This window comes from Aspergillus pseudodeflectus, assembly GCF_044049435.1.
Source record: "Aspergillus pseudodeflectus strain CBS 756.74 chromosome Unknown BJX68scaffold_13, whole genome shotgun sequence".
In the NCBI taxonomy this organism is placed as follows: domain Eukaryota; kingdom Fungi; phylum Ascomycota; class Eurotiomycetes; order Eurotiales; family Aspergillaceae; genus Aspergillus; species Aspergillus pseudodeflectus.
The window spans coordinates 203,863-228,782 of NW_027263789.1; the positions used below are offsets into that span (position 1 = coordinate 203,863).

The 24,920-nt window shown below is 51.6% G+C and overlaps 10 protein-coding genes across 10 annotated transcripts; 2 read left to right on the forward strand and 8 right to left on the reverse strand.

Moving 5' to 3' along the window:
• Positions 1-1,147: 1,147 nt before the first annotated feature.
• On the reverse strand, positions 1,148-3,002 carry BJX68DRAFT_233194 (uncharacterized protein). The gene has a single exon (XM_071039599.1). The coding sequence runs from the start codon at positions 2,609-2,611 to the stop codon at positions 1,670-1,672; it is 942 nt and encodes a 313-aa protein (XP_070900931.1). The 5' UTR covers positions 2,612-3,002; the 3' UTR covers positions 1,148-1,669.
• A 2,148-nt stretch (positions 3,003-5,150) lies between these two features.
• BJX68DRAFT_44066 (uncharacterized protein) lies at positions 5,151-6,800 on the reverse strand. The gene is made up of 4 exons (XM_071049169.1): positions 6,457-6,800; positions 5,965-6,398; positions 5,821-5,908; positions 5,151-5,749 (listed from the first exon to the last, which is right to left on the reverse strand). Exons 1-4 carry the CDS (start codon positions 6,680-6,682, stop codon positions 5,472-5,474), a joined length of 1,026 nt encoding a protein of 341 aa, XP_070900932.1. The 5' UTR covers positions 6,683-6,800; the 3' UTR covers positions 5,151-5,471.
• Positions 6,801-6,918: 118 nt separating this feature from the next.
• Positions 6,919-7,849, reverse strand: BJX68DRAFT_265035 (uncharacterized protein; the record flags this gene model as incomplete). Its single annotated transcript, XM_071045136.1, has 2 exons — positions 6,919-7,169; positions 7,258-7,849. The coding sequence occupies 2 exons, from the start codon at positions 7,847-7,849 to the stop codon at positions 6,919-6,921; spliced, it is 843 nt and encodes a 280-aa protein (XP_070900933.1).
• A 393-nt stretch (positions 7,850-8,242) lies between these two features.
• Positions 8,243-9,604, reverse strand: lea1 (U2 snRNP complex subunit LEA1). The gene is made up of 4 exons (XM_071039600.1): positions 9,409-9,604; positions 9,277-9,317; positions 8,905-9,165; positions 8,243-8,820 (listed from the first exon to the last, which is right to left on the reverse strand). The coding sequence occupies exons 1-4, from the start codon at positions 9,485-9,487 to the stop codon at positions 8,437-8,439; spliced, it is 765 nt and encodes a 254-aa protein (XP_070900934.1). The 5' UTR covers positions 9,488-9,604; the 3' UTR covers positions 8,243-8,436.
• A 2,139-nt stretch (positions 9,605-11,743) lies between these two features.
• Positions 11,744-13,678, forward strand: BJX68DRAFT_265037 (uncharacterized protein; the record flags this gene model as incomplete). Its single annotated transcript, XM_071045137.1, has 2 exons — positions 11,744-11,858; positions 13,479-13,678. The coding sequence occupies 2 exons, from the start codon at positions 11,744-11,746 to the stop codon at positions 13,676-13,678; spliced, it is 315 nt and encodes a 104-aa protein (XP_070900935.1).
• An 873-nt stretch (positions 13,679-14,551) lies between these two features.
• Positions 14,552-16,831, reverse strand: BJX68DRAFT_254178 (alpha/beta hydrolase family protein; the record flags this gene model as incomplete). Its single annotated transcript, XM_071042853.1, has 2 exons — positions 14,552-16,697; positions 16,785-16,831. 2 exons carry the CDS (start codon positions 16,829-16,831, stop codon positions 14,552-14,554), a joined length of 2,193 nt encoding a protein of 730 aa, XP_070900936.1.
• A 407-nt stretch (positions 16,832-17,238) lies between these two features.
• On the forward strand, positions 17,239-18,727 carry BJX68DRAFT_265039 (fungal specific transcription factor domain-containing protein; the record flags this gene model as incomplete). The annotated part of the gene is made up of 3 exons (XM_071045138.1): positions 17,239-17,505; positions 17,562-18,332; positions 18,407-18,727. The coding sequence occupies 3 exons, from the start codon at positions 17,239-17,241 to the stop codon at positions 18,725-18,727; spliced, it is 1,359 nt and encodes a 452-aa protein (XP_070900937.1).
• A 754-nt stretch (positions 18,728-19,481) lies between these two features.
• Positions 19,482-22,357, reverse strand: BJX68DRAFT_44160 (putative nucleoside diphosphatase (Ynd1)). Its single transcript, XM_071049170.1, has 4 exons — positions 22,151-22,357; positions 22,054-22,088; positions 21,880-22,006; positions 19,482-21,819 (listed from the first exon to the last, which is right to left on the reverse strand). Exons 1-4 carry the CDS (start codon positions 22,158-22,160, stop codon positions 19,859-19,861), a joined length of 2,133 nt encoding a protein of 710 aa, XP_070900938.1. The 5' UTR covers positions 22,161-22,357; the 3' UTR covers positions 19,482-19,858.
• On the reverse strand, positions 22,051-22,742 carry BJX68DRAFT_44175 (uncharacterized protein). Its single transcript, XM_071049171.1, has 2 exons — positions 22,151-22,742; positions 22,051-22,088 (listed from the first exon to the last, which is right to left on the reverse strand). Exon 1 carries the CDS (start codon positions 22,630-22,632, stop codon positions 22,195-22,197), a length of 438 nt encoding a protein of 145 aa, XP_070900939.1. The 5' UTR covers positions 22,633-22,742; the 3' UTR covers positions 22,051-22,088; positions 22,151-22,194.
• Positions 22,743-23,148: 406 nt separating this feature from the next.
• Positions 23,149-24,780, reverse strand: BJX68DRAFT_265041 (ammonium transporter; the record flags this gene model as incomplete). Its single annotated transcript, XM_071045139.1, has 5 exons — positions 23,149-23,841; positions 23,895-24,215; positions 24,264-24,444; positions 24,499-24,713; positions 24,772-24,780. 5 exons carry the CDS (start codon positions 24,778-24,780, stop codon positions 23,149-23,151), a joined length of 1,419 nt encoding a protein of 472 aa, XP_070900940.1.
• Positions 24,781-24,920: the final 140 nt, after the last annotated feature.

The following is a 24,920-nucleotide window of genomic DNA, read 5'->3' on the forward strand; positions in this document are numbered from 1 at the left end:
TCTAGAAAGTTCATAGAGGGGCAGGCGGGGTCCGACATGTCTTATCAAGATCTCGACCCTGAAGAAAAGAGCAATATCATTGTGAGATGGTGCGATGGGAGTGAGAGCGTGGGACAATTGCGTCAATCGTCGAGGAGATTGTGTAGTTGGAGACAGCCACCTTTGGTTCTATACAGTCTGACTTGGTAGAGGCAGCAGACAGTGTGCCGAGTCCCGGTCAGAGTTCGCATCCTCCAGGGAAGAAATGGTGTTGATTTGTAAACAGATGAGCGAGCGACTTCAGCCTCCAAACCCAACGCCCTAGCAACTGGAATGGTTGATCTTGGATGTTGCACCCATGTCGGCGCCTAAACCCGACAGTCTGGAACCTATATTTTGCTATCTCCGACGGAGAAAGGATTTCGGCGTTTAGCCTTGAGCACGCCTTCGAATTTGGAAATGAACTTGATGAATGCAAGAACAAGTCCAAGTCACTATATATACCGGACTATAATAGTAGGTATTTGTCGTCGAGTCCATGTTGGCACATTACTGGACTTGAGAGTATGCCATTGAATGAGTATACATCGAGTGCAGTGAATATATATAGTCATCCCAGGATATATTATGCTTAGCAAATGGCGTGCATGAACAGTTTACTACGTCCAGGATATACTTACGGAGTACTATGAACTTAATCAACTTCCACTGCAAGGAATATTCTCGTTGGCAGGCTCAGGCACATGGCTCGCAGCAATAAATCCACCGAAGACGCAAACAATTACATAGAGGCGAAATACTCCGACCGAGAACACGAAACATTGAATGGAAATGACCTCGGATTGCAGCATCTATCAGAAACACGTTCGAAACCCTTCAGAGGACATCTCGAGCGTCTCGTCCAACCTCCCTCAATACAATTTCCACCTCCAACAGAGAACCAGACAGGCAAAGTGGAAAACGCATTTCCGAGCCCTCAGCAAAACCACAGCGGAGTCGACGCGGGATCTCCAGTGCTCCACGAACCCCGCCCCAAGTCCACCACATTCCACTCGTTAAAGCCCGGGCGGGCTCTGTGCGCCTATCAGCGCCCTGCACGGCCGGGTCACTCGCCGACTCGGGGAGTGTGCTGGCTCCACTGGGGCATCCTGAAGATTTCCCAGGTTGTGTCTGGGATTCTGGGATTCTGGGATCTTGCCGAGATTACACGGCGTATTCGTACTTCTGCTGCTACTGGAGAAGAAGATGAGTGCTGCAGAATGCAATCCTGCAGTGCACGAGAAACTGAGGATAAAGAGATGCTTTTGCATTATGTGCGAGTTAGCGAAGGGATGTATGTACGGTATGGATGGCCATGTCCTGGAAATCGAAAACCAAATGTAGACCAGGCATGACGGTTGCTGAGGATAGATCAATAGATAGGGATGGTATAATAATATGTGTAGAGAAGATGCTGCGCAGATAGATAAACCAGAAAATAGACTCCTGCCAACGCCACGCTCAGTTCAATGATACGCTCGTGAATAATGAGAGAAAAGAACGACCCGCTGATGATACCTGATGAGAACCAAACGAAAATGATAATGAATGATGAGTTGCGATGGAACCCAATATTCGGGAACTTTGTTGCAGTGCAAGTTGGAATGGAGATGAGAAGTGGCCATGCCATGAAATGTGTGGAGATGGGCCGCTAACGGCGAAGCCGGTTGACTCGAAATGCCGTAAGATCAATAGACTCGACCGATTCTTGGTCGTCATCTACCTCGATCGTTCCCTCGCTCGAGGCTGGCCGCTTCAAGGACTGTGACGATGGCCGTGGCTGTAACTTTACCTGGGGCTCTGCAGCTTCAGGCGCACTCTCAGCTTCTTCCTCGGCAAGTTCGTCTTTCTTCTGCTTCTGAAGGTGCTGTACCTCGTCTGTGGCGAGCTTGAGCAGCACCGTAAACCGTTCTTTGACGCTGTTCAGTTCCGACGCACAGGCTCCCGCACGCAGGAAATGATACGCCGCCGTCTCGCAAAAGCTGTGGGCGAGCTCCAAATGTTTATCTGCCATTTCAAAAGGGGGTTGCCGTTGTGTCGGAGGCGGCGGCTGAGCTCTAGACCGCGAAATGCGGATGCTAGCCATGAGCTGGTCCTCGGGTGCAGCATTCGGGTCGATCATGGGCGGGTTGCGAGCGTGAAAGTTCCTCGTGGCGGACCGTGAGCCAGCAGCCAAAGGCAGCTGAGACATCTTCCCCTTTCGAAGGTTATTCCTCGCCGTGCCAATATTGCGGACCAACTCCTCCAGGGACTTTTGTGTGTATCCGTCGTAGTGTATTATAAGGTTATGCCGCGTGCTGATGACAGCGGGCCCATCCGTTGTTGAATCCAGAGAAGACGCATCCCCATCGTCGCCACCCCTCCGACGCTGACCCCCGGACCGGACGGAATCTGTGCGAATCGAGCAGACCGAGCTGTTTCGTCGTCGACGGATCTTCATCGGCGTAGCAGAGTGCTTCTTGAAGGCCTCGGCGAACTCGGCATGTTTTTCAGCGGTGTGTGCAGTGAGATCGGACAATTTAGTTAGCCAGGTGGGGAGATTGTCGGCGAGATAGGAGAAGGCGCCCAAGGCGTCCATCTGGCCTGCGACCATACTCTAGTGGTGAGGGGGAAATAAAACGGTGGGTTATCTGTAGGAATCGAAGGTTGAGATGAATATTTCAATCGTTTCGTCGTGGAATCATCAATTCGATGGGGTTGTACACTGGCGTTGGTTATGCTGGGGCTGTAGCCAGCCTAGGCGAGTTCCATGGATCAGGAGCAATGACGACCGTGGATCAGTATCGTATATCGAGGAGCTGGAGTCGGAAACACAAAAGAAAGTTTCCAAACGATCGTGAATTCAGAAGCGTGGTCCCCAGAATAAAAAAGAAAGAGAGGGGAAGGGGAAGTGAGAAGGGAACAGAGGGAAATTTGGGTTGGACGGCAGACGGGACGGAGCGAGAACGACAGACAGACGGACAGGCTGGAGAGAGAGAACCTGCCAGAGAGTCTGAGAAGCCAAGACCTCAAAAAGTACTGCTGCTCTTCAGGAGGCGGTGCCCGCTCTCCAGCTTAGCTGCAGCCGGACCGTATCTTACACCACGCTAGCCGTATCCATCAGCTGTCACCTGAGATTGCCGCAGTCTGTTGGCTGGGGACAGCCCGAGCCCCTTGCAAGCCGTACCGGGATGTTAAATTACATCCAACGATACCGCCAAAGTCTTTCCCCAATGGGCATGAGCAGGGAAAAGTCCCCTCCGGCCTGAACTCTCAGGCATCAGGATCGCTGCTGTCCTGCTGCAAGTTGACGCTATGGCCAGTCGTGGTCGAGATCTGTACAACATCCCAGTGTCAATTCAACCACGCATGCCATTCTCCAAACAATCCCATTCATTCCGCCTCATCCCTGTCAGCAGCACCAAAACAGCGGTGAGTTAGTTGGTTGCATGCATGAATTGACGACGGTCGAAAAAGCTGCTCGACGACTGCATGCAAGGAAAAAAGTCCCGGCCTCGACGCTAATTCTGGCCATCTCTCCTGGAAGTGTCAATTCCGAGAGAGGGAGAGAGGGGTCGAATCAGTCTCTCGTCGCTTCCGCCCCGTCTTGTTCGGTTGGCCATCCATGTTTACGGTTAGGTGGGCTGCGATTCCTTTGTTTTGCAGGGTAACACCGACCAGGACGCTCAACCTGCCACGAGGGACGACAGGTCAGAACTCCTGATTATCAGTGTTTCTGGAAGCCTCGATTAAAGATTTCATCTATTCAACACGGCTGCTCAGGAGTGGCATGCTGACTGCTCGCTCAGTCGCTTCCTCAATAAGGATCGCCTCAACTCGCCGACTTGACCCAAGCGCCTAGTTTCTTTGTCCCCTCGTTTACGCTAACCACTTCTCGATCCTTCCGCTCCACCATGAGATGACATGACGGCGGCAGCCGCGATATGGGAACGCGAGATGATTAATGGTCAATGATGTGCCCTCCTCAAGCCTCCCAAGCAAGCCCGCCTTACCCAAACCAGACATGACACGTAACGGTTGACAAGCATCTGCCACCGGGCAACAACCTGCTCACTGGCAACCATCTGGCCCTGTCATTGGAGGGATTACCGACGACTTCTGAGGTCTCAGACAACGGCCGGGGTTAATTCAAGCTCGAATCCATCGTCTCCCCACGCAACGTCGCATGTCGCAGCTGGAGCACGGGAGGCACCGACCGCCTCGTGCCCGCCAGCGGCCAGCGGCCAGCCGGCTCGCTGGCAGGTTTCCGCGGTCGATCACGGCGGGCGTTTCTTGCTTGACTTGCTCGATGACAGGCGTTTCGTCCAATTATCCAAGAGGCTTTGGAGTGGCTTGCAATAGTCGTGAACAGGGCTACCGCCGCCGGAACTCAACTCGGCGACGAGTCTCGCCATTTTGCCTCGTCGACATTCAACAACGGAGCCGGAGACCAATTCCGGTTGATACGCCGTTGATCCGGAATCCATGATGCTGCTCGCTTCCTCCATCTGTCCAGACAGATTAATGATGCTGATCTGTGTCTTACAGCGTTGAGCATACATACTACCATTGCCTCTCCTGCAGGCTGCACATGACCCAATCCGTCGAGGATGCTACTGCATCGTTCTTACAGGGTTGCCAATCCAGTAAAGATTGCGACTGCGACTGTTCCAAGCCGCTCCGCTTCCAATATGACGGAAATCGCGTAATGGCCTGATCCCGCTCCCCACCGACGTACCTCTCGCTCCCATTCCTGGCTGCGATGTACGTTAGGGAGTTGAGATGAACTTGTCCCACTGATTCTGCAATTCTGCATGGTAAGACAAAAGCCATACCCTTGTAGGCAATCCCTAAGACTTCTCTTTCCGGGATTCGGGAACAGAAGTTTGGTGGTGAGTCTTAGCTATGGTTCAAAGGAAAGGAATGAATAGTCACGATTGCAATGCCTTCTCCACGGCTCTAGGTTTTTGATCTAGATAGCTCTGGACCTTTGATATTCATACTCTCGAGATGCCGAGCCATGTCTTTGACAATTTCCCGTTTGCGCCTTTCAGACCCATGCCTTGAACTTCAAGATTTTTGCGTTCCATGCTTTGGAATTATTGACACTAATACCTCTTGCTCTTCCATTTCGCGCCATCCGACCCCTCGCATTCGTGCCTTTCAGCCGTCAGTATCCATACCATTCAATCCTCAATACTGGTGCTGATCAATCATCGATCTTTATGCCATCTAAACTTCAAGATTTATGCACCTACGGAGTACACAATGCACGGGGCTGCAGCATCATCAACATTACCATATACAAGAGAAGCAAAGTTAGCATTAAAACTGAGCAGGTGTAGGATCAGGTCATGACGCGGGCAAAACATAAGAATATCAATTAGCCAATCTCAGTGAGGCCCTTCTTCCAGGTTTGCAAACTCGACCATCTCATAACACCATCAACAGTCAACATCGTGTCTCATACCCCATTATGGCTTGCGCTTTTCCTTCTTGGGATGACCGGGTTCTGACTTCTCTGGCGAGCCTGATGGCTTGCGTTTGGTAGCCCGCGGTGGCTGCGACTGGCTGCGTGGTGGTTGACGTGACTGACTGCGTGATTGGCTTCGTGCCAACACCCTTTCTCTCCGCGGTATAGCAGATCCTGCACGTGGACGTTGAGATGGGCGACTCTGTTGAGTTTCTACAGACGGAACGGCTGGACCGGAGGGGTCGTGTTGCTCGGATCCCAGGGAAGAGGGTGCTTCGCCTGCATGATCATGGTCAGCTTCCCCAGCCCTTCCGAGACTTTCATCTATCCGGGCATGTCAGCGTGCTCACTCTGCTGCCGAATTGTTCTCCCCTGTTGCCTCAACCGAACTATCGTGTCTAGGGCAGGTCCTATGGGGCTCCCAGGCGCCATCGCCGACTATGGTCCCCAGTACTTTATCAGCCCCGCGCATGACACGTGGTGGGGTAACTGACCTGGCCGATATCGAGAGGGCTGGGTTCTTCACGCGGTCGCCCCGCCTGCTGCCGACTTTCTCCCCGGACCCGTCTCAGAGCCTCCTCATGCGCCTCTTGCATAACCCGTTCGAGAACATGCTGAACCGTCTCTCGCAGAGCTTCACCGGTCTGGAACGCCTGGCATATTTGCTCTGCTGCGAGCTGAGGCACCCTCGTAGCCGTGCTGGGACTCGGATGGCTCGGTCGCGATATCGGCGACGGCTCGTGCCGCTCAGATGCCGAACCTGCACTAGGGCTTAGAGGAACTGGACCCTGGGGTTCGGGGCTCTGCAGCTCGGAACTTTCAATGCCAGAGCTCTGGTGCTGTGAAATCTGTGACAGAGGACTCTGGGACGACGTATTGACAGGTGTTGGCCTCGGCGCCATGGGCTGTGAAGGGGGAGGCAGAGCTTCTCCCCAATCAGGTTCAGCAAGCTGCCATTCCCGTACCAACAACCCAGGACTACTCACCTTGCAGCTCCGCCAACTCCTCCAAAAGGCCAGGCGGCGGGGATGGCGTCGGTGACTTTGACGTGAACCGTATATCGCTGGCGGCGCTCGTAAGTGAAGAGACGGCGGCGTCCTCTAGGTTCTGAACACGAGGTGATGGCGATTGCTCTCCAATATCTTGGAGGCGGTCGGGAGATTCGTTGTCATGGTGTGGAGACCTGGGCTCATCGGGAGACTGGGAGTCCATATTGCTATAAGATAACGAAGTTCGTACGGTCAAATGATATCAAGGTAAGCAATGTCGATGAGTCCGGGATAGACGTGCAGATCAAAAACATGTTTCCGTAAAAAGTCGAAAGGGCGAGTCTTTCAAAGATGGAAGGAGCAACCATCGCGCTGGCTACCTAAATGGATTCATCCTTGGTAGATTGTTCTTTCCACTTTCACTTCTTGATAGTATACACCGGGCAGTAGTCTATCCCCTCACGGCCATAATTCAGTCTCTTCCCACTTGCCCCCACTCTCATCCTCAACAAACGTCCACCTCGTCCGCCGCACATCTTCCGGATTCGAGAGATCCAACCTCTCTACCTCCTCGGGCAGAATAACCAATACCCGAAAGTTCTCTCTTGCAGCCGGATCCTGCAAGTCCTCCACCTTCTGATTCAGCTTCCACTGCGGATTAGACGGGTTCTGGGATCGAGGTGTGCCAGGGGTTGGGTTTTTGTATGAGCCTAGGTACCATTAGCTCTCCGTTCCCAAGAAGATACCACCTGCAATAGCGAGGGACGCAAGGGGAAGAAGGCGAAAAAGAAAACACACCTCGCATAGCAGGGGTATGCGACGCAAAATACGTCGTAACCTGCCTCTCCCACTCCCACCTCTTGACCTCCTCCGAGATCGACTGCTCATCAGCGCCCTCAACAACCCTCATCCTCCGGAAAATCCTCTGGCGCACCCCCTCCTCCCCAGCTCCATCTCCCCCAATCGTAACCCCCTTGCCCCGAACCCGCCACTGCGTCATAACCCCCTCCTCGAACCAAAACACACCCTCGACAGCCTCCTCCCCTCCCTCACCACCTCTACTATCCCCACTAGCACCCGACCCACCAATCTGTCCAACCTTCCCCATCCGTCTATCCGTCGTAATCGCAAAGAGCTCACTCTCGTACACCTCGGGATTCAGACCAATTCCCTGTGCCTTGAGCGCGTCGAGCGCCGACTGGTGCAGCGACGACGCGGGCTTGGGGAAGAAGCCGCGGAATTCGACGGTGCGGGCGCGCGGGACGGGTGGTTTGGCTGGGTTGGCGCTGTGCGCGATTGTGGAGAGGGTGAAGGCGGAGGCGGAGGATTTTTCGAGGCCGCTGAGGAAGAGGGCGCGCCAGGGGGCGGCGGCTGGGGGTTGAGGGGGCATTGTTGTTGTTGTTGTTGTGGTTGTTGTAGAGGTGCTGTGGTGGTGCGGGGTTGAGGGGTTGGAGTTTGGAAGATTGGATGCTGAGGGGCGAGGTGGTGATTTCGGGTTTGTTGGAGATTCGAGGTCACTAGAGAATCTCTGGTATATAGCCAGGGCCTAGTGTAGCTTTTGGAGCAATTGCGAAACCAATCTCGGAGGAAATTGAGGTCGGTGATGGCGTTGGAGACTTGGAGTCACGCCAGAATGACGTTGGCACGTGCGGTTATCTTATCGCAAAAAACTCCAGGTTCTGTGAGAGGATTCGCAAGAAACAACCTGGCATAGGTATCTACAAGGTCGTCTAATGACGGCCTGCTGACCATAGAGAGCTGGATTCAACATGGCATAAGCAAAACGGAAGCATAAACCCAGATCTGACTCTTTATATTTGGATGCAAACTCAACGCCTATGAGCAAGGGTAACACGGCCATATACATCCCAGACCGTCTCAAATCAAATCGAACGAAAGGATCCCCAGAACCAGTAGAACAAATATATGCAGACACAGCCGGAAATCAAATGTTAACACCCATGACATGTGGACACATCACATCTGCATCGCATCTCCCTCCCCATCCACATCCAGATCCGCACCCCCGGGTATCCGCCCTTCATTAAGCTCCCTTTCCAACCGCGTAATCTCCGCGAGACTCTTCGCCTCGCGAATCATCTTTTCGATCCTCTTCCTTTCCTTGTCCGTCAACTTCACCCGCAGACCCTTCTCGGCCGGTGCGCGGTCCGTCGTGCCGGCGGCGCCTGAGGGGACGTCGAAAGTGCGCGACTTGACGCCGAGGATCTTGGATGCGAGCGCGGAGGGTTCCTCGGCTGTTCCGAAGAGCTCGGTTGCTTTGGCGCGCTCGGCGTCTTTTACTTTTTGGTAGTCGAGGAAGCGGACGCTGGGGATGCGCCAGATTATCCAGAGGCGGTAGTACTAGGTAGCGAGTCGAGTTAGCTTTACGCGAGCTCCGTGCGGAAATGAAAGGTATGAATAGGATGAATCAATGATTGTGCGTACCTCCTTCCGCGTAACTGGGTTCTCGAGCAGCGTCAAATGCGTCAACCGCGTGAGGTTCCGGAGCGGATCCAGATCCGCCAACTCGGCGAGGTTATTCTGCGTCAGAACAAGCGTCGTCAATCCAGGTATCGAAGTAGCGATAGTCGGCTGAATCTGTCGGACGCGATTCCGCGCGAGAAGAAGCATGCGGAGACGAGGGAAGAAGGGGAAATTCGAAAGGGAGGAGATATCGTTGTCTGTGAAGTCGATTGCATCTTGGTCCTGCACCACCAAAGATCAGTACAAACCCATCCATCCATGCACTTCCAACCAAAGACCCTAGAACCAGAGTAGGTGACGCGGGAAGCGAAGCGGAGCGGAGCGGCGGCCTACCTTTGCAATACCCAAATTCTCAATCGAAGGTATTTTGTGCCCTAGACAACCCCAACGACAAAGGTCGATATCAATCCAGCTCATGTAAAAGTGTAGTATCTGTCCTTTTCAGGCTCAGTGTGTGGAACGCACCTCGTAGATCTAGCTCGCGATCCTTGAGCGGGTTGATGTAGGAGAGGGAGTTTTGGATCAGCTCGACGGTCAAGCGCATGGTGGCGGTTCGCTATCGCGGGCGCATATATCGAAGGGGGTATTATGAGTCGTGATCGACGGTCTGGCCAGCGAGATAGGTGGGTATGAGGTGCAATTGCCGTAACGGAAATGTCGATGAAGCTGGAGTTGTCCGTTGGATTTCTCAAAGCTCCTTGCAGGTTTTGCCAGGCGGTGAGTGGCTTACCTAAGTCATCCGGCTCAGCATGTGTCACGTGCTCATATACCGGAAGTAATTAGGGCAAATATCTGGCATAACAAGAGCATGCTGAAGTTAAAGTAGGATGACTGCTTTTGCGCCCGTCTTGAGGCTGCTCTATTACATAGAGTGCTGTAGCGGAGTTATAAGCTCGCGAGTAATCTTTCTACAATGGTCAATCACATACTTAGAGCCATCGAGTACGGAGTACAAAGAGATGGCCTCACCTAGAGCCGGCTAGTCTGAATTAACAGCAAAGAGGGCCCTGGTCAAAGATAAATCAAGCCCTGACTACATATGTAGTAACTTAAGGGTTATAGTTATAATACTTGTCCCTTGTTTGGCCCAAGGCCATTTGTATTCAAGTACCAGAATGAAACTGCAATGTACGTAGTACATGTACACATGGACAGATAATCAGACAGCAATTGCTTTGTTACTCTCTCTCTTTGCATTGCTGCCATGATTCTGGTTATTTGATGTGGTTATTGCACTTTTATGCTAAAATTAAGAATACGAGCTGGATAACTCAGACCACCAGCTTGTATTGATAATTAACATAGAGTCTGCACTTGATGCCAAGGATGTCAGCCCCGACGTATATTTCCTATTTGGCAGTACTATGCGCTTGCATAGTCTAAATAGACCTTCGCGTCCAGCTCCTAACCGCTACCTTAATCTACGCCAGAATTATTGAAACACTTCGCAACTCAGAGCTACGTCATAATCATGATACTCCCCAAACTCCCCACTCTCCTCCTTACCCTCGTCACCACGATCAACGCCGCCCCAGTCAAACGCGACGATTGGGACTTGTCAGACATTAACATCATCCCTGGCGGCCCAGGTCCCAGCACCCCTGGAACTTAAACCAACGGTACCGGAATTTGTAACGCCCCCAGACCCCATTCCCAGCCGCAACCCCAAAACAACCCTTCATATCGGATCCAAGAGGCATACAGACCCCTAACTACGAGATAATGCTAGGCTTGGATCACGACACGCATTGCCATGAAGTTTGCCACCAGTTGCAGGACGGAAGAAACCAATGCTACCATGACTGCTATCGCGGCGTTTCGATTCCCTGCGCCGCTTCCCAGGGGGAAGCTGCCGCTCCGGGCTCTGGTGGGCCGAGTACACTAAAGTCAAGGCCGACTACTAGCAATGGGAGCGAATGAAGTTTAAGGCGGCGTTTGGGTACCGGCTGGGGAAAGTGGTAGAACGTGGCTTTGTTTGAAATATCTACAGGGCCTTAAGGAGTGAGAGGGGGTATACGTGCAATTTATGTTTACACGAGGAAATAGGAATGTTCAATACCTATACATTGACCATATCCACTGTAGAACTATGTTAAATCTGTGGGCCTCGTAGAAAGGCTAGAGCAAGGTACCCGAGGCAACTGCGTCGAGGCGCCTAAAACGCTCGAGAATGAAGACACCGAAAGAAGACGCTCACTGCGCTCCGCTCCACAAATCTAAGACCCCGTAAAGAGCTCGGGATCCCGCAATCTCAAGCCTGGTTACAGAGCTGATCGACCAGCCAAGCATGCCCAGCCAACATCGTAACCGGCATTCGGGCCTATTACCTGCTCCCCTTCCTCTTCCGAAGAGGGGTCCCTGGTGGACACTAATAGGTGTGGGATAAGTTAAGCCAGGGTGTAACGCCTCCGGGTGCTTTTTGGGTAATTTTTCCACTGCACCTGCACTCAGGCACACTCATCGCCCCCACTTGCAAGATTTTAATAGAATTACCCTCTAGCTAAAATAATATACAGCAAATTCTTAATAATAGCTTACAGAGTCTTGATGGTTACTTTGCTAACTATACGTCAACACATCAACCAATCTCGATACCAGCCAATGCTACTCAGCCAGCCTTGGGATAACTATTTGTTTGGGGCTGAATCATCTTACCTAGTCGGGTAGTACAGTGCGCTTTGGTATAATCCGGGAAGATATATAAACCCTCACCCATCGAGCTCTACTCATACTAAATTGTCTATCAGAATATTATTACTCTCTCGAGTCTCCAGTCTCTATTCTGCAACAACCACCAACAATGCTCTCCACAATTCCCCTTCTATTCACCCTCACCCTCCTGTCTGCTACGGGGACTGCCGCTCCAACCCCACAAAGCGCTGAACAGGGCGAGCCCATTGTCATGGGAAAGAACTGTACGCCCCCACCCTCATCTCCATCCGCCTCTCCATCTTTCTCCCCGTCGCGGACTCAACGAACTCGCCTTGAACGAAGCTAACTGAAACCAAAAAAAAAAAGGCCCAGATCGTGAATCACTATGCCACGAACTCTGCCACACCTACACGCAGACCAGTCGTGATATATGCTACGACAGCTGCTACACTGACTATGCGATTGACTGTGGTGCTGTGTATGAAACGGATGCACAGGCGCCCAATAGGCCGGAGCCGAGTCCGCCCCAGGATGGTCCGGCGTCTGATCCCTAGTGGCGGCTGCTGGGGTGACCAGTATGTTCCAATGTGTTGGCGGGCGTGACAATGTACTTTAGGTGCAGTAGAGACAGCGCGAGGGCGGAAGAAGAAAGATGGGAAGAGGGGGACTAATGGTTGTGTGGATTATTGCGTGATTGTACTCTGTTCTTTTCTGTGGCCTTTTCGCAAGATTATGTTGATATGTGTTGCCTTTTTGAACGTGGGATGAGGAGGGATGTATGTTCCAAGTGTGAATGAAGGATGTATTATCTTTGACTTAGGGTTGGCCCGGGGCATTTGCTCAGAGACATGGTACTTACCTGGTAGATGCGGACTAGAATGATCCTTTGCATGATGGGGCGGCCGATGCTCGTTACTTGTGGCTATACTCGTAGTTGGAAGCGAAAAATTCTACCTACTTGAAAACGATGTGAGGCGTATATCTCTACTAGTAATCCTGTTCAAGGCAGAAGATTTGCATGCATACACGTACAAGATGACTTTATGAACAAGCATAATAATTATGATAAGCCCAGTCTAAAAGCCCAAGAACATTTATTTTATGGATTTAGGTTAAGACTTATTAGACCTCAAGCCCCTTCAGCCTTAGCGTCCTCCTTAGCCTGGCTCTAGCCATGCGCGCCATTTGCGGCTCTCGGTAAAAAGTAGACATGACAGGTACAAAGCTACACGCGAAGCTAGATAGGAGATTTTCAAACAGGTAAAGAAAAACCCCGAGATACTTATGGCAAGTCTATAATGAATGGCAGGCTACCAACACGTGCTACAGTTATTTACAGGCGCAGCTGATTATGCGTTGCCCAGCGCCCGCAGTAGAAGCACTTGCGATTTTGCAATAAAGAGACAGATTGATTGCTAGCACTAGGGATAAAAGAGACATACTCCTAGATCCATTTCTACTACATCTGTAGTATGATTATGTATACGGCCTTTGTTATTGGTGTGATGGGGATATTGCTGTGCATAATAAAGGTCTGGCTAGATTAAGACAACATCAGTGTCTGATTAATATTGGACATCATGTTATTAGTTGTGAGTTTTCACGGGCAACGAGAGCTTCCTTCTACAACCATGCATGCGAGCTAACCAGTATCCTTTCTGCAATTTAGGCCCCAGGGACAACACCCAGCTTCGCGCCGGCGAAGACCAGATCTGGCGCGTGCGCTGCGGAAGCTGTATGTGTTCCCTTCCTGCAATGCCCCCGTCCGTCTCTCTCTCTCTTTTTTTTTTTTTTCTCCTTCATTCCCTTCCCTCCTTCCTCTCATTTATTCCAAAGGACCAACTAGGTCTCCCACATTGCTAACATACATCCACCATCCCTAGCCAGCGGCCGCGTCCCCGACTACACCCGTACGACTAGTGACATGTACGACTGCTTAGAGGCGTGTGATGAGACTACTGAGTGCTCTAGCGGGGCGTACAATCCGTCTACCCAGGAATGCAGACTCTGGGATACCCCTGACCCCGGCTGGTCCAACAGTGCGGACTTTGATGGGTTCTTCCATATTGGGCGTGTTAACTAGAGCGAGTTCACGGCTTGTATGTACGCTCTGCGAATATCCACCGGGTGCGCAATTGTGGATGGGGTGTCGGGCTAATAGCTTGAGGCAGGTGTTTCGAAGATGGGACGAGCACGAGAACCGTGCTATGTGTGTTTTGGATGATTTAAGAGCAGTAGGAAATTGAAAATGCATCAGACTTTTCTGTCTTGGGTTAAATAACCTAATTACCACCATCGTAATGTTCTACTGAGATACAGTGTGATTATCATACCTGCGTAGGATATAGGGCCCGGTTATGAACTTCCTATTGCTCTCCCCTTCTCTCGGAGTAAAACCGCCGACACCATCGCAAACTCCAATCTTCCTACCACCGATACCAGGTCCTCGTAGTCTTTGTACGCATCATGTTCTTCTGCATCTGGGAAATCCCACAGAAAAATGCCTCTGATGTTAGTGGTCAGCCGGATAGATAAATATCAGCAGTAATCTAATAGGGTGAGGTTAAGTTTTTTTTTTTATTGTCGGATAGGCCAACCACATCACTCTCTTAATGCACATAAAGCTGGACAAAGATTTAGGTATCTTTATGGAGGGCTATTCCTGTCCATAGCTCAGTTGCAGGAATTCTGTTGGCTACAACAACATGCCCGCCCAAATCAGGACGTGTCCTTCGGCCATCTCCTGGAATGGTATATTGGCATAGCCCGAATAGACGTCAGATGAGGTTCGAAGCCATTTTCGGTGTGATGACGCCTGAGGGTCGGATAATGAATACCAAGTGCATACCTTGGATATATCTGAGGCCCTTGTCATGTGCTCATGGTATTCATCAGCCTTGAGACTAAAATCAGGAAGAAGATGATTGGTTAGTATAATCAGTTAAAATGCAGACCATTATCTCCTCGTATACCGATCCATCCACTCAAGTATGGTCCGATAAAGCACCAGCAAATTCCTGGGCTGCCTCACGCCTGCCCCCTCATCATCAAATCGCAAAAAAGAGCAATCGACCCCTCTAAGCTGCAGTGTCTGAACTGCCGCAACAGCATCCGAGACAGGATGATTCCTATCCAGCGCCCCTTGTACAACCAACTGCGGCGTAGTCCAGTTATGCAGAAACCGCGAGGGATCCCACCTCTTCCACTCCTCGAACGTTTCACTATCCGCCCACGGTGGCCCGCCCATCTCATGCATAACTGATTGCCGTACGTCGCTGGCGCTGGAGAGGTGGGACATGATGTTGAGAACGCCATTGCAGCTTATCAGAGCGCGAAACTTCCGTCCTAGCTCCTGGCCTTGGATCCAGTTTATCATGTATCCACCATAGCCGGGGCCTCCTACTGCCACGGAGCGGCTGGTGTCGATATAGAATAAGGATGGTTCTGTCTGGAGATACCTGAAGCCATGCATTAGGTCCTCGTATGGTGCACCGGCAAACGAGTGCCGCATGCCATCCACAAAATCCTGGCCGTATCCGCTGCTTCCGGTGATATTAGGGGCGACGACCACGTAGCCGCCGTGCTCGGCTAGAAACACCGGATTCAGATTCAAGCCTGTAGGATCATGGCCCCAGGAACTTATCCAGCTGCCATGTTGATTGGCATGGATCAAGTAGACGAGCGGGTATTTCTTCTCCGGGTTGAAGTCCGCAGGCTTGATCACCCATGCGTGGATATTGCGGTTATTAGCGCTGGGGTACCAGATCTCGGCGATTTGATTTTCTGATATTCCGCCGCGTGGGGAGTTCTGGAGGAGTTCACGTGTTTCTCCAGTCATCAGGTCCTTGAGTATGAATTCGCGCTCATGAATGAAGCTGTCACAGACGAGTAGGACACTTGAGGATGTCTCAGTCACGCACGTAACCTCATCTATGGAGCTCAGGTGCGGAAACGGAGGCTCAATCTTTACAACGTCTGCTGGGGTAGGCTCACGGTCACCTATGCCGTTCATTGGAGACACCTTGTATAATACTCTCTTGCCCTGTTCCTCCACATTGAGCAGTAAATGACCATCCGAGGCAAAAGAGGCACTGGAAGGGCTAAGATCCCACATCCCCTTGCCATCAGCGGATGCAAAGATCTCCCTGTATGCCCCTGTATTAAGGTCGTTGACGAGAATAATCCGATTCTTGTCCGCGGCATATCCGTCTTCCTTCTGAGATAGAAATGCCACAGCCCCCTTCTTATTAGCAGCTGGTGATGAGATGGTACCACCCAGGCCGCGATGTCGGAACGCTTTGTAATAGTCGTCAGGCACAAGTAGCCCATTCCAGTCAAGCACAGGGCAGATGTAACATGAGCCAGCCGTATGCCTCGCCCTATCCACTTCTGGGTCTTTTGCAGCAAACATGATGACCCACGAGGTCATGTAGAAGTCTCGACAGACTTCGCGATGATTGTGTTCGTGGTCTTGTGATACCTCCAGGGAGACATCTCCTAGGTTGAAATATCTCATAAGATTGGTTACCCTGGGAATGGTATATCGCCCACTAGGCGACGAACCAGATGGACGCACAAGGCATCCAAACCAGATAACGTCCCTCCTTTGAGCATCTTTATACTCATGGCCATTATGGGCCGTTGCCACAGATACAGCACCACCAGCCTTCAGCTGCACAGGGCCGCCAGTTCCTCCTACATCAATGCGGGGATTATAGAGCGTCCCATCCGGATTAGCTTCGCCAATGACAGCAAAAGAAAGGTCATCATCGTCACCACGATCCTCTTTGAAAACAACACCAGCAGTCCTAAGATCCCAGACGGGCCCGCTAACCGAGCCAGCAATGTAACCTGGACTCTGAAGACGTGCGTCCCCAACCACAAACTGCGTGTGCCCATTCTCTAGAGTCTCCAGCCAGATCAACTGGTCGCTATGACCGAGCCACTGAGGATAGCTGGCGTTGGCAGTGTCAGGAATGGGCCACCGTCGAGCTGAGTTCAGGTCAATAACCCATATTGCGCTTTGGAGTGTGGTTGGTGGCGGAGTGTAGCGTCGCTCCGTGTACACAATAAGCTCTCCAGAACTATTTGGCACTGGGGCGCTGCGAATGGGGGTCTCGATGAGGGAGCTTTGGAGAGATTCAAATCTCGTGGACTGGGGAAGTTCTGGAGAGAGAGCGCGGATGTACGTGGGAGTCAACAAAGGAGACTGCTCTGTTGATTTTAGTTGGGTCATGTCTGCTTGATTTTGCTGAGGTACAAGCAAGGTACGGGCAAAGATGTCAAAATAGCGTTTATCCCCAAAATATGAAGAATGGAAGAGGGAGCTTAGGTTGTAGGAAGGAGAGAAGTTTCATAAACAGGAAAAACTGGAGAATGAAGAGAAGGCTGCAAAGAGCGAGAGGGGTCACGTAGAATCTGGGAGGAAACCTGTTGCAAAGGTTGGGGCACGCAGGTGGCTAGGTCCACGGGGTACTGAATTCTTATCGGGGCCAAGCTTGCTTCGTGAGGCTAGGGTGATGCCACGTGTGGAAAGAAACATATTCCATAGGATGATACCCCTCATACAGAAATTGTTTGATGCCCATGGATAATCTAAGGAGCCCCCTCGGGAAAGCGGGGACACGACTATCATTTTTTATCATGGCGATAGGTGCGGTTCATGCCGAACAGAAGCATCTTCTCGATCACTTCCAGGCGGATGCGGGGCTGCGGCAGTATCAAAACGACGCTTCGACTCGTGGGGTCTCATCCGAGGCATTCTACCGAAAGGCTATCGGAGTGCTTGCCTCTGAACCATCGAACTTGACTCCCGGTATCTCGGTGCAGATTCTTATCTTGGTATCGATCTATGCCTCCCACCGCCCATCTGACAATGAGCAATGGCATATTGTGGGAATGGCCATGCGTGTATGTCTTGTAACACTGTCAATGACAGCCGATAACCGAACTAATCAAATTGAAAGATAGCAATAGAGCTAGGCTTACATCGGCACAACAAGGCCTGGAAGTTTACGGTGGATGAGCTTGAACTTCGGCGTCGAGTATTCTGGACGACCTACGCCATCGAAATCACAGTGGCGTTCAATCTAGGTCGTCCGGCTAGTATATCTTTTCAAGATGCCGATGCGCCTTTTCCCCAGAATTCGCAGGAAACTGCTCTCTCAATCCACCATATCAAACACCGGCAGATTCAAGAACAAATGCTGTGCTTGATCTATCGAAGCAGATCACACAATGCAGTCGCAATCTCGGGGCTCGATAACTCGATTTCGAATATAGAAAGCCTTCAGCAAAGCCTAGACGAGTGGCACGCGGAGCTACATGAGCTGTATCGCCAGTCAAGCTCGCCCTACCCAGTGGAGTACTGGGATCGACTTTACTACTCAACCTCTGCCGCACTTTCTCGACCGACCACTCTTGTTCCCCGACCTGGACCCGCACTGCAGAAAAGGTGCTTTCTGTCGTCGTACCAGGTGATTGAAATTCATGAAACACTTATTCAGAATTTCCGACTTCCTTACTCTTGGATGTTGTTACAAGGTCTTGTATTCTCGGCCATCTCGATGATCGTCACAACGAGAACAAATACCACGGCATTATCCAGGGAGTTTGGTGCGGACAGATTTATAGACATTCTAACCAGAGGCGTGCGCAATTTCCACGTTGTCCTGGCCGTCATGAGAGAAAGGTGGACTGGTCTGGCGATCCGACATCTGGAAGAGTTGCTTGACAAGGTATGCCAAGATACTTTGACTGTACGGTTAATATCCTGGCGAAACAATTCTCTGGAAGAGCGCCTTCCCTGCAGTCATCAGGGCATCCTGGCCTTTTGTCCGAGAATCCGCCTCCATCCTGCCCGAACGCAAGGGGAGTTGAGCCAGGAGCTACAAGTGGCATGTCCAATGGCCAACGTCCTCCGAATGAAGAACAGTCCCCTCGCGGGTTGCTGAGCGAGGGAGCGTACCAAGAACCGAACATCCAATTCCAGCCAGCTGTCGACTCGGGGTTATCAGAATTCTATCCGGGGGAGGACTGGTGGGCTGCTGATAACTTGTTCGAACCGGAAGAACTCAGGACTTTCTTTGACTTTCCCAATCGAACCATACGGAATATGATGGATGCAGGGTAGATTGCACCACCGAGAATTGATATGTGGAATCAATCACCCCGTTTCAACTATCTGCAGGAGAGCTACAGCAAACAGAACCAAATTCCAATTGAGACACGGACGAGGTTTGCGCTTCTCGTTACATGAATAGGCATACCAACGAGGTTCATCGTCACTATAGTAATTGAGCCAGTTGTCCCTCGACTTGACGTTACTAAACATAGGGGTACTATCACCCCCTGGAGCTCGAACCAGATAGCCATTCACGATCCTCCAAGGATGGCCTCAGCTCTCCCTGAAAGTCAGATCGCGCCCTTCACCCTGTGCCTGGCGGTCTCACGTTAGTCTCTGTATAATGGCTGGCCATGGTCCCATGAAGCGCGGCGCTCGATTTGTTCCTCGGAGTGTCCGTTTCCGCAGCCTCTATGCGCTGTATGGGCTTACCGTCCAGTAGCGCCTTGGTCAGGAAGTCCAGTGGATCGTCATCACCCCAGAATGGTCCTTCGCCTGTGTACTTTGATTCGAATGTAGATGCCTTGGGTAATCCTCGATCTGGGCTCAATTTTGCAGGGCTAGTATGACAATGTGGTAACTTCACTGCGTAGCATCCCGGAATAAAAAACAGTAAAGAGAGTTCAAGAGGTGTCGAGTCCTTGGGAAGGGAGGATGGAGGATCCTCACTTGGAGGATTGTCAGATCAACAATACAGGGCACGCTTCTAACTTGATAACGTTTAGAGGGGTGTGAGTGTAGCAACTCCCTAAGACGAAGCTCATATAAATCGTCTGATAATGTTTGAATTCGGTCCTGCTAACTAAGCCTAAGCAGCGATATTCTGACCTATTTAGTCTAATCGTACATGCAGCTGTATTAAAAGATGTATAAACCCCGACCAAGCACCAGCAACAGTGGGAAAGACGGACGCCCGCAACGGCACAGCCATGGAGAAAACCAGAGAAAAACCAAAAAGTACTCCTGAGCACAATTCGAGAAGCAATAATGGCTATAGCCGAGGCTCAGCTAAACGGGCAATGAAGGCAGAAAAGTCAAGAAGTCAACAGACTCCAGAGGCTGACCTCGATCAATAACACCAGAACCGAACCTAAACTCCGGAGGGTATGCAATAAATAGTTGTCATATGAGACATTAACATTATTCATGTACGAGGGGTGTCGTGCTAGGCGACTTGTGAGAGTGTGAGCGCGATGGACTGGCTGCTCGGGATCGTCGGCCGTTTGTTGTTGGACCTAGTGCGAGGGGGGTCAAGTGCTCCCTACTCTCCGTTCTCACGACTAGGCCAGCTCGGTCAATCGCAGAAATGCCTGGTGCAGCCGTGATTCCAAGTCCAATCGTTGCCGAAGAGGAATTGTCGTGATCGAACTTCAGGCGCGAGGGACTGCTATGGCCCCAACTAGATGCCCGCTTCGGGGGCAAGAAAGCGGCGGTGTCGCTATCGGAAACCGGGTCAAACGACGATCGGCTAGAATCTGAGCCTCCGAGCTCGATATCCTGGATGCCCTCTTCGAGGATACGTTCGTACGACGGACTGCGTTGGCCGAAGAACGATGGCTTCACGGCCCCAGAGGCCTTGCGCTTTCTTTGCGGCAAATGCGATCCGCGTCCGCGTTTGAACAGATTGCTGATCTTGTGGTATAGCCTCAGCCGGCGGCTGCGACCGCAGAGGAAAAATGTGGCGAGAATTATTATGAAGATGAAAAGGATGAAGCCTGGGATTCGCCGTGACGAGCTCCCATCGAAGAGCGTGTCTTGCCAGGTTTCTTCGTGGAGAGTCTCAGGATTCGGAAGTAGTTGAGCGCTGGGGTACTGGAAATCGCTGGGAACACCAGCAACATTGCTGCCGAAGCCAACGGGCAGGGCTTCTTCGGTTTGCACGGGGACCTCTGAGGCGGCGTACAGAACGATTTTGCCGAGCGTCCAACTCACTTCTGTCGAGTCGATTTTGTTGACCGCTTGGAAGGGGTCTAGGAAGCCTTTGTTGTGCCCGTGAGCAAGAACCTCCTTGGTTCCATTAATGCTAGATGATGACGTGGGTTCAAGTCCGACACGTGGTACTCCAATACCATCGTGCAACACATTGATAATCCAGGAGGCTTTGAAGCAAACCTCATAGGCCAGCTCGCGATCTAGCTTCTTTCCCCATTTGTGTTCAGAGATTCCTTGTTCGATCGAGTCCCAGTCCTGCGAGCAAAACTCCTGAACGCGATGCTGGTAAGTGTTGAAATCATATGCCTTATCCGTGTGACCCATTTCGAAGACTTCGTGTGTGGTATGCCAATATTCACTGATGCCGACGAAGTGATTCACGTCAAAGTCGATAGCTGGGACATGGATTCCGTGTAGCAAACAAGGTTGGTCGAGACATGGCGCGTCCTTGTCGAGTAAAGGGTACGTCCCGCGCAAGCATTCATCGAACTTTCCGGTGCCCAAAAGGTATTGTTCCGCTTCCCCCTCAAGCGGCTTGCCGTCCAATGTTGTTCGAAGCCCCGCGGGAAGGCATGGGTCAGGGTATTCCTTCACCTTGTCTATACCGAACGCACTCTGCAGGGCGGCCAGATACCGCCTGCGGGCCTCGCGCACTCCGAATTCCAACCACGAAGTCACAAAAACGCGATGTTCCTGCGTCGAGCCGTCGATGTTGCGTAACCGAAGCAAGGTCAAATCGTTCGCATGCTTCTCACTCTCAGTCGCGTTGGGAGCAAATGCAATCTGAGACGACGCGCCACCCATGTCGAGGAATCCGTAGGTATGGTGGTTTTTGCCATGGTCGTGCTCGTCAGGGGAGTTGAAGCTTCCGAGCAGGTAGTTCGTAGCAATCCACCCATACAACCCTTCCGTGACACCGGGAATAACCTGAATATGAACGTTACAATCGGGCAGAGAGAAGTCGAAGTTTTCGCGAGCATAAGAGCAGATGTGGTCCAGTAATAACTTTTGTTTCACGTCCTCCACAAGTCGCATTCCTGCAGTGGCGAGCAAGAAAATGGGCGTCTCCTTGATAGCATCTTCGGGTATGATGTCGCGAGCGAATTCGAGGAGTTCTGCCAGATGTTCGGGTCCGATTTCTTCGGGTCGATCGGCGAAGGTTGAAACTCCTAGAGAAATCGTTAAAATGTGGCCGTTCTAAACAGACCCGAGATCTTTTCCTAACATACCAGGATGAATCTTCTTCACCCAACTCGACTTGGTCTTGACCTCCGGTAGCGACTTGAGGTCATGTTTGTTATGTTCTTTGAGCGCGACGGCGTTGTCGAGCCACCGATAGACATGAACTCGCGTCCCCTAGACGAGTCAGATTATGTTTCAAATTACCCTCAATAATAACTCACAGATGATCCCGCATCTAGGACAACTCCGTAGTGCCCTGGAAAGAGTCGATCATTAGTCTAGATCCGCAGCGGACCTTGAAGGGGGCGGATAGCGTACATTTACCCATCAGGATCGAGGTGTGTGTAGATTCGACAGCGAAACTAGATAATTAACATGGCAACAGGAAGGCTAGACGCGACGAGCGAGTACGGAGCCGGAGGAGGTGCGATCGAGCGAGGAGGGGTTTGCGAATCCGGGGTTGGGGGGTCGATAAGGATAAAAGTACGAGCACGGGAGATGTCAACAGAGCGACAACCAAGCTGAAGTCGAGACAATGGCAGCGTCGAAGAAACGAGTGGCTTCGCGAACGAAGAGAGGGAATCGAAAGGGTCCAGCTGAAACGACAGGAGGGTGGGTGAGGGAGGGGAAGGGGGAGAAAGCAAGAGGCAGGGAGAGTGACGAATGTGAGGCCAGACTTGGAGGGAGAAAATCACAGTGGAACGGTCGATAAGACGGGAACGGATGGCGACAGTTGCAGCAGAGGACGCGACAGCCCGCAGATCCAAGACCGCCACTAGTCCCGTTCGGATCAGGCCCATAAAATGTCACCGGTCTCGACCTTCTGTGGCACGCAGGACAACACTGTCAACTTCTGGAATGCTGCGGATAATTGACTCGATAATTGCAACTATCGCAAGCAACGAACAGCTCACAATCCAATTTTTCGAGAAAGGGTCCCTCTGTCAAAGTGGGATCTCAGGGTCAGACCCTTATATTAATAGGCCTGGATGACGCAAGCCCCCTTGGCCTGCGTGCCAACATGCAGCTGATGATTGGTTGGCCGCCCAGTGGTGGCTCCAATGTCTCTGCCAAGCTAAAGATGATAAGACACAAAATCATATGGGGCCAGATGCATGCACGAGAAGATCTTCAGGGCTCCGCGACGTCCACAGGGATGACCTCACGGTATCTACGGAAACGATGCAAGTGCTGCATAAAAGGTAGATTATTACTAAATTATAGTTTGTCACCCGTCACTAACCGACAAGCAACCTCATAACTTGATTCCTCGGTCTCGAAAGGAATAACCGGAGTTAAGGGCGAGAAGGAAAGTTCTAGGCGGTCTTGATCTCCGACGCCGTTTGTTGCACCTCTTCCGACGGTGCTTGCGACACCCCCATCAAGGGTGAGCTCCTGATGCCCTCGAGCACAGACCAGTCTCCGACCTGCTCATCCACAAAGAAAGATGCATCCAATCCAACAAGCTCGGCCTCCTCCGAAACTCGAACTCCAACGTATGGGATATACTTCATAATCATCAGGATTACGGCGGTCATGACAAAGGAGTAGGCAGAGATGGCACAGATCTCAGCGAGCTGCTTGCCAACCTGAACTCCTTCGCCGTTGATGGCTCCAGGGATGAGGGAGCCGCCATCCAAGGCGGAAATGTACTGGTCCGCAAAGATACCGGTGAGGAATGAGCCGACCATACCACCGAGACCATGCAGCTTGAAGACATCCATTCCTTCATCAACGCGCAGCCAGTCATTGATGTTCTTACACAGCGAGCACACGACAGCAGTGAGGAACCCAATCAAAGCAGCCAACCAGACGGTGACACACCCAGCTGCGGGGGTGATACCGACAAGGCCGGCAATAGCTCCTTCACAGGCTCCAACAAGAGAGAACTTGCCCTTGTTACGGATCATGTCAACGAGAACCCAGCCGAGGATACCGGTTGATGCTGCAACATTGGTGTTCATGATGGCCATATAGCCACGGACGCTAGCACTAAGCGTGGAGCCGCCCTACATTCAAGTCAGTGGGGGAACTTGCAAGGATGTTTATATTTGGAACATACGTTGAACCCGAGCCAGCCGGTCCAGATGAAGATGGTGCCCAGGAAAACAAGGGTGGTGTTGTGGGGGCGTTTCATGGAAGGTTCACCATAGCCCTTGCGCTTTCCAAGGACGACGGCATACGCGAGCGAGGCGCATCCCGAGGCGATGTGGACTGGGCCACCTCCGGCAAAGTCAATGGATGGGAGATTATATAGCCATCCTTGAGCACTCCAGGTCCACCGAGCGAGAGGGCAGTACACAATGGTTTCCCAAACGAAGGCGAATATGAGGGATGAGAAAATGTTGCCTCGTTCAAAGGCGCCACCGATAACAATCATCACCTATATCAATGAGTATAACGGTGTGGAAAGTTCTGACATGCCACTTACTGTGCAGGACCCGAACAGAAGCTGGAACATGCAGAACAAAATCTCGGGAAGAACGGCTGAGCCCGGAGACGGGGCTGCCAGCACATCCATGAGGCCAAAGTTCTTCAGTGTCCCAATGTATGGACCGCCGTCTCTCGAATAGGTCAGGGAATATCCCCAGAATATCCATTGGAATGTGGTACTGCTTGCTTGTTAGTGCTATGACCATTTTTTGCTGCAAGGATATGACCCTTACACCGCGAGTATCAGGAATGCCTGAAACATGAATGCCATTGCAGACTTTCTCCGCGTGAGGCCGCTATACAGGAAACCGATACCAGGCAGGATGAAGAAGACGATAAAGGTACAGACGACGATATAAATCGAGTGAAACTCGTGTCCCGCAAACGGCGCGTTCACATCGATCTGAGTCGCATCGCCGCCGTCCGGCATCGACGGTTCATATTCCGGCTGTACGAGCAGAAGAGTTAACCAATTTTCTCGAGCTCGAGCATGGGAAGAGACATACAGTTGACATGATGATAATGGGCTTCTCAGAATACCTGGATCGAGAGATCTGCGATTGACGAAGTGCCCGGTGCCCACCCTTCTAGATGTGTAAGAGAGATCTGCTCAGAGATTCCCGCGACGAGCGGACTCGATCGCGTTTTATCCTTT